We start from the raw sequence: 13,406 nt of genomic DNA, 5'->3' as shown, positions 1-13,406 counted from the left end.
GGCAATCCCGATATTACAGATATCACACACGAGTAAAGCGTAATCCGCGCGCGAGAATTTCACTTGGCGCAACCGTTACATTTGGAAAAATACGCACAATGAATTCTGAATACGCGAGACACGTACGGAGTCGACAGAGCGTCCGACCGGCGCTGGAGTGGCGTACGTGACTGGAGCGCGGAGCAACGGAGCAACATGGCGGCAGCGGCGCAGGCGCGGCGAGTCAACCGCCTAGCAACGCCGAGTGACGCCGACTAGCGCCGACTAGCGCCGAGTCTGCCTGCCAGCGGTCACGTACGCCCCGTACGCTGCTGCCGCCACGTTTCTTCGCGCTCCAGCGCCGATCGGACGTTCCTTGACTCCGTGCATATCTCGTGTGTTCAGATTCGAATTGTGCGCAGGTACGGTGTTGTGTTGAGAGTGCCGTGGCGCTGCAGACGATACACGAGCCATATGCGTGATATGCGTTTGCCTTCGGTTTCGATTAGTGTTCGCGTGCGTGTTCGAGCAAAGTGTTTCTCGAAGGGGATACGTTCGGTAGAATATCGCGAATGCCAGTTAAGTGAAGTGCTACTAGTCGTCGTGCGAGCATACGAAATAATAGAAAATTCTCGAAACGAATTTGTCTCCGTTCATTGTATCTCGGCGCGTAATTTTCATTCAAACGGTTTTCCTCGACCTACGTTTCCACGAAGTTACGTCACACCACTTTCGTGCCATGTTGATTTTCGCCGCCAATCAGACGAGCCGTCCTTTTCACGTATTTTTTTTAATGTAACGGTCGCGCCAAGTGAAATTCTCGCGCGCGGTTTACGTTTTACTCGTGTGTGATATATATTATCCGTAATATCGGGAGTGCCGCATAAAGTATCGGGCAATCGTTATTAATGTGTGGTTCGAGAATAGCAGGATGATGTCAGCAGAAAGCGGCATCCATGGATTCGAGTGACTCGATATTCCGGAAAAGGAATGTAGCAGTAGCAGCAGCAGCAGGAGCAGCGACAGCAATCGGTGAGTGAATTTTTATCATGTATATGTGGAACAAAATGATATGTGATAAACGTGATGCGAGATAAAATATTGATTCTGTTCCTTGCTATATCTGTACAGTGTCAGTATTGCACATTTATAGAACACGATTATGCACATTTGCATAAAACAGATTTAAAATATGAATCCATATAATTGTAAAATTTACGGGTATAGCATGAAACAGAACCAAATAAACGTGAACATAGCATAGAAGAGACCCAAAAAGTCATGCACATTACCTACGGGATTCATAGATATTTGATTACATAGTTCAATGTGCACATTTTGTGCACATAGAGGCGCTAATGGATGAAAACATCTAAAATGACGCGATGACCGCTCTCGGGTTCCTCTCTGTCCACATATATTCAAATCAGTGGACGGCGATGACTTGTCATTGCTTGTCGCCGGCGTACCATTGACAGATGATGGCTCGTCTCCCGATGTTGACGTTGATGTTACGTTGCTAATGCGCGTGACTAGTATTGATATGAATCAGAGACACACGGACGTCTGTGACACGTATTTTCGCACGTTCGCGGATGAAAGGGCTTTCGAGGGACTCGAACGAGGAAGACCGAGGGAGATCTCAGTCGCTAAACTCTATTTAATTTAATCAGCAATTAATTCTACCGCAGAATTGCTTAAATAAAATTCGGGTTCAATTTTTTTTTCCATGTCGCGACTAAATATTAATAATCTGTTAAAAGTAATGCAGGATAAGTTAATTAGAATTCGAGATCATTGAATTACTGAATTCCTGACTAAATTAACATAGATAACTTTGGATTCCTTAGACAAGACATTTGTAACAAGGGTATTAAGATCCAGTTCCACAACTTCGTTTAACGAGAGTTTAATTAAGATTGTTCAATAGGAGACTTTGTTTTATTTGAAACAAATTCACCTGTTGGTCACAGTTAATTAAACTCCAGTTAAATTAAGTTGTAGAATTGGACCTAAGTGCCTGAATTTTTCATAATTGTAAAAGTTTTGCTTGATAATTCATAATTTTGTATCATACACGTTACGCAATACACGGTTGCGTTTGATTTATGCGATTAATTGAATAAAGACGCCGTTTAGATAGATGGATATACATATTTGAGAGTCAGGTATTTCAAAATTCAAACGTTAACAAATTCTTTTTTTTATTACGAAACACTTTAAAATTCATGCTCCATATCGTTTTTTCGGCATTCGTGTAACAAATGAATAACAAAAAGGAAAGAATGTAACAAATCGAAGCGTCGTATCAATGTCTCTCATTTCCCAGTCTCCAAGATTTTGCTTTCAATAAGATTCGCGAAGTTTACAGATTTCACAAATATCACAAAAAAAATTGTAAAACGGCACATTTTTCAGTTGATTAAAGTATATCGACTTATTATAAACTTACAAAACGACTATTCCACTTACGTAGAAGCTCAGACACATCACACTCATGACTGTACAAAATTCATGGAATGTTTACAAATACTACTATTTTTTAGAATAGATCGTCATATCGACGTTGTAATTTATACATGTTCTTTCGTTTTACATTTACAAAATATAGATAAATCGACGTGTGAACATTTAAATACTGAGAAATGTCCGCGAGCACATTTATACGCTCCAATAAGACGGCATAACAAAACATATCAATCTTTTAAGTTAAGATAATAGAAATATAATGCATTAATGTAACTTTATCACTGTAAAGTAAATGTATTGCATTTTCTCTCACGATAAACTCCCTAGTGCCCTTTCGGAAGATTAAAAACATTTATACAATTTATAAAATATAGAATAAAAATATTAAATCAGTTTCTTGAAAATGCAAGGTCTGGAGAAATTTTTATATATTTTTAGACTCTTAACGAACATAAGTCATAAAAAAGCGAGAAAGTAGTAAAATTGACACGTGACAGATGAAAGTTGTCGAATAATAGAGTTAACATGCCAATTTCTATATTAAAAATATTCGGCACGTATCTCGTTAAGTTGTACATTATTGTGTATTTTGATATTAATCGCCACATGCTTGTGGTCTCGCATCAGGAACAGAGTTTTGCACCCAAAGGTTGCAAGGGTTTCGTACTACGTTCCAGTCTTTTCTGCTGTTGCTCCATTAATCGTTGCTCCCGTTCTCTTCTCCTCTGCTCTCGCAACACTTTGGTAGGGTCATTGAAGTCGTCCATGGCGTCTACTTCCCAACCGGCGGCGTTTTCTTCCCATTCTGTTAATTCATTCTGGACACGAGACAAGAATATAATTATCTGTAGTGTTACAAGCTTGGTTTCAAATATAGACTTACAGTCGGAATGGGATCCATGGCCGTAAATTTTGCAGCGTTATGTGACGAGCCATCCGCATGCTTGTCCTTTATTAGAATTTTCGCCTGCCTAGTGATTCTTGGAGTCATATCCTATACAAAAAGTGCGAAAGTAAAATCTTTCCAATGTTTTCATTGTAGTGACTGTTTCTAGAATTAGTTCTTAGAGTTACCTCAAAAAAGTTAAGCTGTTCCTCAGTGGGTGATTCAGGAGGCTTAATAACTTGTTGTCGATACTGCTCTATCTTTGCTTGTACAGTATTAACTGGTTTGTCTGGTATAACGACAACTGGATTTTCTTCCCACTTGTCCCATTGCTCCAATTCCTTAAATAAGCATATTTATTATACAACTTAGACATAAAGCAGTGACGGTCCTTCTTTTTAATATAATCTATGAAAACTATACATAATATCTTTATAATATTATTGAGTGACAAATAATATATCCTTACAAATATCATGATAAGGTCTATGGTTATCTATAAATATCAATATTACATTTCTGATGACAAAAGGTAACATGTTAAGATAAAAGTGAAATAAAAAGGCTAAGCAGCGTTTCAGCTACAAATACACAGTGTACGACTGCCTTTCATTGCTGGAAAGTATCCTTTTTACTCCGATATATTTTATATAGAATATTTTGACTGATAAGTACCGTCGAGCTAGTTAAAACGTTCGGCACCACGCCAACCGTGGACAAAGGCACGGAGTCGCAGGACGATCGCCTTCGACGTCGGAGGCAGCACATCGCACGCTTAAATGCTCCAACAATTAGCACGAGCAGGGCCTTGAGCCGATTTATTAAAAACTCCACAGCCATTTTCGGTCCCGATCGGCTGGACGGAACGGAGAGCTAACCTCTCCTCCGGTCAGCCGGAAAACGGATGTTTACCGGGCGGTTACCGGGCGCGGACGGGGCAAACCATCCTGCGAGTCGTAACGACACCGTGGATTCACCATCACATTGTCTCGCGTCTCTCTTGGACGGAGAATACAATTTTTATCGGTAAACTGGAAAAGACTAGGACCTGCCTGGAACGTACATAACCTATATCCACCTATATTCCTCCTCGAACTCGAATCCCCCGGAGATGCTTACGTTGTTGACAGATATCGATCGCTCGATATCGACTCTCAAACGTCGTTCGACATCGAACGGCGCGTTTGTCGAGTTGGATTTAAAATAGAGAGAAACTTGAGAGCAGACGGTCATGCCAACGTTTTAAATGTTCCGTCTACCAGCACCTATATATACATAAAACGTACACATTGAATTACGTAAATAACGTGCACAATTTTTTTGGTGTTTTCCACGTATATAATTTTTTGGCTCCGTCCCATGTTATATTTTCTTTAAAATCTATAAGATATACGTAATCAAGTAATAAAACAATTTTTTAATAAATTACAGTGTAATTAACAGGAGTTTCTTTGCGATTTTTGTTGAAATTTATTTGTAAACGATTGTTTTGTTTAGCTTTTACAATTCTCGCGGTAGATTTCTCGATGCTATAACTAGCAGTTAGCATCTGCTGTTAACTTAATTATCACTAACGTTATGAGAATTGTTCGTATACTTTAGAATTTTTTTGTTAAAATAAAACAAGTTCTATTTATTTCTTAACATTTTTAACCAATTCTATATATGAGTATAAAAAATAAGAGAAAAAGAGCGAATGAGCTAAAAATAAAACAAGATGCAAAAGTTATGCAAAAATGCAATCGCGTATACATTTACATTCAGTATTTCTATGCGTAAGTAATAGTGTTTACTTACAAAACTTCTGAAAGAACACGTGCTGTCAGCAAAGTCAACATGATCGCGAATGGTAAAATAAGCTTCATGAAAAGTAAATGTTACACAAACTCTATGTTAATTCCAGAAAATGTGAGATGATAATTATTTATATGAGCAATTCCTTGACAGAAAGGTTTGTCAGAAACTTGTAATTTATAATTTAAATTACGATACCAATGATACATAATGACATGTTTATATTGCATAATTGCGGCGTTGAATGTATAATTATGTAATTATTTATATGAGAATATGTAGTAATAATATTTATATAATTAATACGTAAAACTGTTCTAGTGTTTTTATAGCGTAAATGACTTGCAACCGAATTTTTTTTAAGTGTCGTGTACTACAATTAAGATTTATGCTAACAATGTTATATAAATTGAAATCGATGTTATATAAATGAAAATTCATTAAATGTTTCTCTAGAATACTTTAAAAGGTTCTCTTTGTAATTTTCTTTATACAAATTTTATTAATCTATTTTGTTAGCACTTGATATAAATTTATCTTGAGAGACACGGTAAATAAACTAAAGATAAATGTAAATTATTTTATTAACGTGTATAATATGACAGTTTATAAGGATAAAATGTTGTAAAGAAAATTATTAATATAAAATTTATATATATATAAAATTAAACAATAAACATTAAGATTGCAAAAAACAATTAATCTTTTTAAACAGGCGGATTTGTTCTTCTTCTGTAAACTGCTTGCTTGACTGTCTGCATAATCAAGTTTCGAAAATTTTCACAGATCCCGCTAAACGCGCGTGCACTTGTCACGCCTGGTGTTGCGGTCATACTGGCACTTCTCGTACGCGGCGCACTTCACTCCGTTGCAGTAAACGGCCTGATCTGTAAAAACACGCAACGAAGCGTTTCTGATAATTCAAGATGCTCGGGAAGCCGACGGGATCGCAAGGTGCTCTCCTTTCGTTTAGATATATCTAATCTCGAACCCGTATTAACCTTTTACGGTCAAAGTTATTTCTTGAAAATAAGCGAAGAGTATTTTCTTTTGTCTTCGAATTCACCTGATTGACGTTTGACACAAAAGTCGATGAATTTTTATTTGTCTGAGGTAACTGATGGAGATTCTAAAAATATTATTTGCCGATTATAATCGCGAAGCGTTCTATCGAATGCAATTCTCGGCGCGGGCTAGCAAAGGGTTTGCTCTACCGTGAAAAACAAGATATCGAATTGGTTCTCGTGTGTATGTACGTACTGCTCGAGCCCTTGTATCCGCCGTCGCTGCCGGTGTTGACGGGGCTCGGGTCGGCGCACGACGTGAAGCCGCATTTGTTCGGGCAGCATTTCTGATTGAATGGACACTGTCCGTCCCCCATGCACCTGGAGCCGCAATTGGTCACGGTGTTTCTCATCGGGCAGTTGCCGCTTTTGTCTGAGGAACGAGTGACGAAAACATTACTTTACAGCTAATAGTTTTATAAAACAGACTACGTATAATTCTAAATAATAAAGGATTTTTTTTTCATAAAGTAATTAACAGGAATTTCTTCGCGACTTTCGCAATTTTTTGTTTAGCTTTTATTTTACAATTACTTCGGTGCTGAGCATTAGTAATTAGTGTTTTAACTCTATTATTATTATCACCATTATCGCTAATTATTTATTACTTTGTTAATATCTACATCATTAAGAAGTATAATTGCGCTGTCTTTAGTTACGTTGAATATTTTGAACAGATGACAATATCGCATTAGGTAATTGCTAATGGTGTTGTAAATTGACCGCGCGAGTGGAGTCACACTGTGACATTAATCGATCCATTCATCATATTTTGATGACGTGTGTACACGTGAGGATGCTATAATTGAATATTACGTAGTGTACATTAAACATTAAGTATACATTAAGGCTCTGTGTTTTATCACTCTTTTTTCTGATATGCAGATACACTTTTTGCAAAAAAAAAAGAATAAATCTAAATTATAAAGTTTTTAAATATATGTACATCTGTATACATAATAAAACGTAAAACTGAGGAAAGATAGTTATAATCTTTTTTATAATTCTTTAATTTTCATTAATAAAAAGTTTCAGATGCTAATTTTCGAATCATAAACTATTAAAATTGAAACAAGAGATAAATTTTAAGGGCTAAATAATGGCATTAAATTTGTGTGTGAAAGATAAGTTGGAACATAACTTTAGAATTTTTATTTTTTGTGTTAAGATATAAAAGATGCATTTATTTATTTCACTTTTAGTTTATTCCACGGATATAAAAGAGGGAAATAGAGAGCATGAGAGCTGAAAATAAAACAAAATCGGAATTTCCAAGATTCATTTGCAAAAGCTAAGCAAAAATGCAATTGCGTTTACATTGGGTGTTTCCGCGCGTAAATGAATAGTATTTACTTACTAAACATCTGAGAGAACGTGCTGGCAACCAGCAAAATCAGCACAATTGCGAACGGTAACAAGTTACCTGGAAAGTGAATATAATATTACACAAACTCTATGTTCATTTCAGAGAATGTGAGAACCTTTCTTTCAAGGAATAATCCATATGAGCTCATAATCCAGATGAGCAATTTCTTGAAAAAAAAAAGTTTGTTATAACTGTGTAATTTATAATTAATTGCAGTATTAATGATACATGATACATACTATTTATACCACATAATTGCTTCAACGGTGCGACGTTGAATGTACAATTATTTTGTAAATGTTTAATTATTTATTATAAAAGCCTACAATATATTTACATACTTAATATGCAAAATTGCTATGGTGCTTTTATAGCGCAATTGCGTATGAATTTTCATTGAATCTCTTCGAAGTGTCGTGAACTACGATTTATGCTAACAATGATACGTGGAAGTCACGTAATTGCGTTCATGAGAAATGCGTAGCGTCGTAACTTTCAAGGTTTAAATACTTACGGTTCATTTTATAGGCCGTTCTTGGATACTGGACTAAATCACTGCGATGAGGTTTCGATGAGACTTCTAGACGCGCTATGATAAAAGCGCCGACTTTTATAACGTTTACCACCTCTACTCTGGCATTGAACGAGTAAGAAGAGTGCGATACATAATACACGACGAAAGAAGAGTACGATACATAATAAATCGTGATTCATACACGTTTATAGTGCGGACAGGTTCAGGAAAGTCTTCTCTGGATACCGTTTATTTGAACTCGAGTGCTTTTTCTTTCTTTCTTTAAACGTTGCATCGTGAAATAAATGATGAGAGATATAAACGATGATGGATATTATACGCAGTTTAATGTCTTAATTATTTTAAATTATTAGCATTATAGTTTTGTTTTCGGTGCAATAATAATGAAGCATTTGAATACTTTTTAAAATGTTGCAAACAGCATTATTTATTACTGTTGAAGGTTACACCGGAGATTTCTAACTTCTAATCTACATTTATCTTAACTTAGCACGGAGATACTATTTTTAAAGAATAATTTAAATTTATAGAAAAAATCCGAACAGTTGAATAAGGTAAATGATATATTATAGCTAGTTACTAATTACAAATTATTCCCAGTGGCTACTCGAAAATGTAATTGAAATATTATTACTGTTTCACATAAATGCCATTATTGAGGATCTTTGTTTCAGAATAGCTGTTCAAGATATCTGTTTAGTATTCTTATTTAATATTCATATATGTTTAATTTTTGCTTATTGCCTCAAATATTCATTAATTAGTCAAATAAATTTAAGGCTGTGGTATATAATGCTGACGTGGAGTTACTTTGATATCCATCAAATTGTTTATTAAAGCAATCACTTAAAAAATGAAGGGTATTTATAGTCTTTATATTCTTTTTATGTCGAGAGCATTTCACAATTCTGAATGTATACTTTAAACAACAAGAGAATTATGCTTAAATTTTAAACGGACAGTCAAACGTAATAATAGAATAATTTAGGAAGTTTTTAAATTTTTGATAATACTTTGAGATGCGTGATACATTCATTTTTAATAGTAAAATTTCTGTCACAATTTTCTTTGTTATAAAATTAAAATTACAAGAATTACAGTAAAAATATACTATTCTATTTGCTTCCCTAGCATCATATTGAATTACAGACAAAAAAATTATTAATAGAGAACTGAAATATATAAAATCGTAAAAGTTAAGATTGCAAAAAATAAAATTATTACTATAATTATTTTATATTACGCAGTAATGTGTTTATAACTTATCAAATCAAACGTATTATTTATAAGTGTAATAAACACAAAATCGAAATTAGGGATAGTAATCATTGTAATCGTTTCCGAAGCGTGGGACATTCGGTTGATTCGGTACGCTGACAGATTCGAATGTTTCAGCGTCCGGTTTCTGACAAGCTAGAGCTCCACATCTGTTTTTGCAGCATTTTAAGTTTCCTTTGCAATCGTTGTCGCTACTACAGGTCGATGAGCATACCCACCTTCCCGTCGGTATTGATGGGCAAACTCCTGGTTTCACTACACAGAAAATTAATCATTCTTTTATGGACTTGTGATTAATTTATCGTGCTTTTTTTGAAATATAATATTTATGAAAGTTTTAATTACTATATATAACATAATTATTATAATGGTTACAATAAAACATTGATAAAATTTACTTTTTAAAAAAATTATTAATAAAATTCTTTACACATTTTCTTTCTAAAAATTTTTCCTTATTATAATATAAAATAAAATTCAATTACATGGATCAAATATCTTTTTGAAGTGCTGATAAAGTGACATAAATTTTACTTTATACTAATGCTTAATATTATATTAAATTTTGTAGTAAATTTTATAATATGTCTGTGATCAATATTTATGTTTCAGATTGACTAATCAGGTGACGGAGAAATTACTCACCTGTCTGGGCAGGTTGCGTCATCGTGACAGGCATGGAGCAGATGGAACCGCCACATCGAGTCGGACAACATTTGCCGATTCCTGAGCAATGTGCGTCAACGTAGCAGGATTGTTCGCAGATCTGTATAGGTAAGGCAGGTGGACACGAACCTGGTTTGGTCGCGTATCTGGTTTGCGTTCTCACAATAGCGATCGTCACCACAAAGACTAGAGACACGCCTAGCAACTTCATTCTTTTGCCGGACACTTTAGGACAGTATTAAGAGCTGCACATGATAAATTTCACTTTTAACAGAAATAAATAGAATACTTTGATAATTTAATTTATTGTAAGTATCAAGCAGTAAATTTATGTATAGATTTATAAAATTCTAGAAAATTTGAAGAGAATTCGAAGAAAATTTTTAGTAGGAAGAAAGATGCTTATTAAAAAAATATATTAAATTCGAATAACGATTTTATGACACAATTTTAATAATGAATTTGATGAATAGTGATAAAAAAGAAAATACAAACAAAACTTTTTTAGAAGAATGAATTAAAAAAATTTTTGTTACAATATCCTCGGAAGGAATTATAATTGGGTTAATAGTCAATAGAATCGTATCTGCTTCTATCTTTCCAAGATAAAATAAGCACTTTTAATGGATTTTTCAGAATTGCATTTTTGTCATATTTCTTTTTTTCAGTTTTTATGCTTTAAACAATGCAGTAATTTATGTTATTAGCAGAATTTTTATGGTCTTCTTTTTTCACACTTGCTATTTTGAGAAAACAGAGTAAAAAATATTAAATGAGCCACATTAGTTTATTAGTCTGGAGTTTTTATACAACGCAACACTAATTCAATTGCCTGATCTGTGTCGATTTATCTTCTTTTATCTTTCTTGCCCCTGACATTCGCTCTTAGCTGTTTTATGATAATGCGCAACACATTGTTCGCGTGAGAAATGTGTGAACGAAAGGAACCACGCTCTTCACATAAAACGTACACTTAAAGTATATATGCGATTTGTTTATGTCATACTTTTATACTCGAGAAATACGGCTGGTAGCAAATGTGATCAATGTCTCCTTGTTTTTGCCACTCAACAGAATGATACCTCTGATATATATGCCCATGTCGTCAGCTTCGTTTTTCCCCCTCCCATTAAACATCTCACCACTCATTCGTGCACGCAACTTTTTAACGCCATATACGTATAATTATCACAGTATAACAATTTATGATAATTAGTATTTTGGAAAAATGTTATATTTTTCTTCTCTTTTTTAAATATATAACATTTACGTATAATATTTTAAATAAATAATATTTATTTAAAATAACATTTGATTAAAATAATAATATAACATTTATTTAAAATTAGATGCAATTACATTTTGATGCTTTTCGCGATTGTGTCATGGAGCTGCTTTTGTTTTAGAGAAATTGTGTTATTTATTCATAATAATATGCGCATCAGATACGCCTTTGAGCATGGTCGTTATATTAGAAAAGCGTCAGCGGTGAACCATAACCGCAACTGTAGTTAAGATCTTAATGAGACTCCAAATTTAGTCGGACGGAAAGACGCGGTTTTGATTGAGACTGTTTTCTTTGTGATAAGATTTTCTTTCTGATGGATATTATTTTGTTTGAGAGAATTAAATTATCTTCTTTTTAATTTATTATTATACAGCATATTAGCACGTATTGTTTTTAAAAATTTTGAAATAAAAAACATCTTTATTTTTTAACAAGTATATCAAGGTATGAATAATATTTGATTGATTAAAAAAGAGAAAATTTTAATAAATTGTAAATTTACTTTGCAAATAAACAACAAAACCATATTTGCCTAATTTCAATAACAAGGCAAACTTTAATACTACTATTACTATACTACTACAATTAATAATATTAATAATAATAATAATAGAAGTCATCCTACGTAGCATACATGGAAATCCAGAAATACTGCAACTACATTCAGATATATACATCTCCACAAATGTAATAATCAATACAACTACAATAGTCCGCAAATTCCCAAATATGCGACAGAATGGAAATTGGCTTGAATGCATTCCGCCAATAAAACTAAAAACCGACTATCAAAGGACCTTGAGAAATGGATAGAGATAATAATAATAATAATAATAATAATAATAATAATAGTAATAATAATAATAATAATAATAATAATAATAATAATAATAATAATAATAATAATGAGAGAGTAGTTTTCCAGAAGAAGGTTTATCTGTGTTGAGGAAGCAACATAATCTTCAAAGAGCAAGTTCTTTTTAACCGCAACGTTCGCAGTAAATATCAAAGGTGGCATTGCACATTAGTCTGATTATTATCCGACTTTACATCATAACAGACTAGATTATATTACGCATAAAGAGAGGTACTTACATTAACGAGTATCGTCATTCCAGTCTCGTATTTATTGCATCGTTTGAAATGCAACAGAAGTATGTAAATTAATGAAGACTAGGTCTCGGGCATGTTCCTATATTTTTTATCCATTTACTCTAGTACACATACATAAATATAAAATAAAATTATCGGCGGGCATAATAAAAAATACATACAGTATCAAATAGATTTATGGTTACGCACTAGTCTTAAAAGTTAATAATAAATGCATTCTTGGTACTCAAGCCTCTCCGCACCTGAGAAAAAGTCGAGACGACATAAAAGAGTATACAATTGATTTAATCCTAATTATTGCTAATTAATTTAACACTGATATCGTTCTTGTGCTACATAAAAATAGTATGTCAACTTCGGAAATTGAACTCAATGTTTGTACGGACATATCATAAATTTTTATATTTGTTTCTTGTATTAATATCTTTGCAATAAAAATTGTGTTTCCTCTTGGTTAGCGAAAACTTTTTTTCTTATATTATATATTTCTTATATGTAAGACTTAAGGAAATCCACTTTATTGTTGAAATTGATTTCAGCTTGAGTCATGCATCCCAAGATTAATGGGCTATTATATAATTGAACCAGTAATATTTTAATCAAGAGAATAAGTGATTTAATTCGGCGTTATTTGTGCATTGGTAATATCAGTCGGGCGGGACTCACAAATATATTCTTAAGAACCTGGAATTTTTTTGCTAAACATTTATAAAAACGAAATTGATCAATGGTAATTGCGATAACTATTGTCTCGCACTTAACACAATTATACTTTTACCTAAGTAGGTAATGTGGATATATTATGTTACAAACAATTATTGAACACTTAGAAATTTTAACGATTAAATTATTATTAATATCTATTAATTTCAGTCGTGATTTTTTATATATAAAAGGCACAATATATATGTAATTTACATAAAAACACATGAATGAATATATATATATATATATATATATATATATTT

General features: G+C 33.3%; 3 protein-coding genes across 4 annotated transcripts; all 3 read right to left on the bottom strand.

The window, feature by feature from the left end:
• Positions 1 to 2,158: 2,158 nt before the first annotated feature.
• On the bottom strand, positions 2,159 to 4,442 carry LOC105830313 (receptor-binding cancer antigen expressed on SiSo cells). Its single transcript, XM_012669562.3, has 4 exons — positions 4,010 to 4,442; positions 3,523 to 3,675; positions 3,332 to 3,442; positions 2,159 to 3,266 (listed from the first exon to the last, which is right to left on the bottom strand). The coding sequence occupies exons 1-4, from the start codon at positions 4,172 to 4,174 to the stop codon at positions 3,072 to 3,074; spliced, it is 624 nt and encodes a 207-aa protein (XP_012525016.1). The 5' UTR covers positions 4,175 to 4,442; the 3' UTR covers positions 2,159 to 3,071.
• A 1,252-nt stretch (positions 4,443 to 5,694) lies between these two features.
• Positions 5,695 to 8,216, bottom strand: LOC105830312 (waprin-Thr1). The gene is made up of 4 exons (XM_012669561.3): positions 8,073 to 8,216; positions 7,550 to 7,615; positions 6,389 to 6,565; positions 5,695 to 6,015 (listed from the first exon to the last, which is right to left on the bottom strand). The coding sequence occupies exons 1-4, from the start codon at positions 8,077 to 8,079 to the stop codon at positions 5,921 to 5,923; spliced, it is 345 nt and encodes a 114-aa protein (XP_012525015.1). The 5' UTR covers positions 8,080 to 8,216; the 3' UTR covers positions 5,695 to 5,920.
• Positions 8,217 to 8,490: 274 nt separating this feature from the next.
• On the bottom strand, positions 8,491 to 11,172 carry LOC105830311 (waprin-Phi1). Of its 2 annotated transcripts, none has more exons than XM_012669559.2 (3): positions 11,044 to 11,172; positions 10,017 to 10,282; positions 8,491 to 9,626 (listed from the first exon to the last, which is right to left on the bottom strand). In XM_012669559.2, the coding sequence occupies exons 2-3, from the start codon at positions 10,246 to 10,248 to the stop codon at positions 9,406 to 9,408; spliced, it is 453 nt and encodes a 150-aa protein (XP_012525013.1). In that variant the 5' UTR covers positions 10,249 to 10,282; positions 11,044 to 11,172; the 3' UTR covers positions 8,491 to 9,405. The 2 variants fall into 2 exon arrangements, with proteins under 2 accessions (XP_012525013.1, XP_012525014.1); XM_012669560.3 differs by lacking the exon at positions 11,044 to 11,172 and adding an exon at positions 10,870 to 10,997.
• Positions 11,173 to 13,406: the final 2,234 nt, after the last annotated feature.

The sequence above is a fragment of the Monomorium pharaonis genome, chromosome 3 (genome assembly GCF_013373865.1).
Source record: "Monomorium pharaonis isolate MP-MQ-018 chromosome 3, ASM1337386v2, whole genome shotgun sequence".
NCBI classification, from domain to species: Eukaryota; Metazoa; Arthropoda; class Insecta; order Hymenoptera; family Formicidae; genus Monomorium; species Monomorium pharaonis.
This window is presented reverse-complemented; position numbering and strand designations above follow the sequence as displayed.

Bases quoted from the DNA above. Each gene is read 5' to 3' on its own strand.
- LOC105830313 (XM_012669562.3), bottom strand. From the start codon at position 4,174: ATGGCTGTGGAGTTTTTAATAAATCGGCTCAAGGCCCTGCTCGTGCTA. The intron at 3,676-4,009 runs GTACTTATCAGT...TGCTTATTTAAG, and splicing joins ACGTTTTAACTAGCTCGACG to GAATTGGAGCAATGGGACAA. The intron at 3,443-3,522 runs GTAACTCTAAGA...CTTTTTGTATAG, and splicing joins AACAGCTTAACTTTTTTGAG to GATATGACTCCAAGAATCAC.
- LOC105830312 (XM_012669561.3), bottom strand. The intron at 6,566-7,549 runs GTAAGTAAATAC...CTCGTTCCTCAG, and splicing joins CACGTTCTCTCAGATGTTTA to ACAAAAGCGGCAACTGCCCG. The intron at 6,016-6,388 runs GTACGTACATAC...GTGTTTTTACAG, and splicing joins CGGATACAAGGGCTCGAGCA to ATCAGGCCGTTTACTGCAAC.
- LOC105830311 (XM_012669559.2), bottom strand. From the start codon at position 10,248: ATGAAGTTGCTAGGCGTGTCTCTAGTCTTTGTGGTGACGATCGCTATT. The intron at 9,627-10,016 runs GTGAGTAATTTC...TTTTCTGTGTAG, and splicing joins GACGCAACCTGCCCAGACAG to TGAAACCAGGAGTTTGCCCA.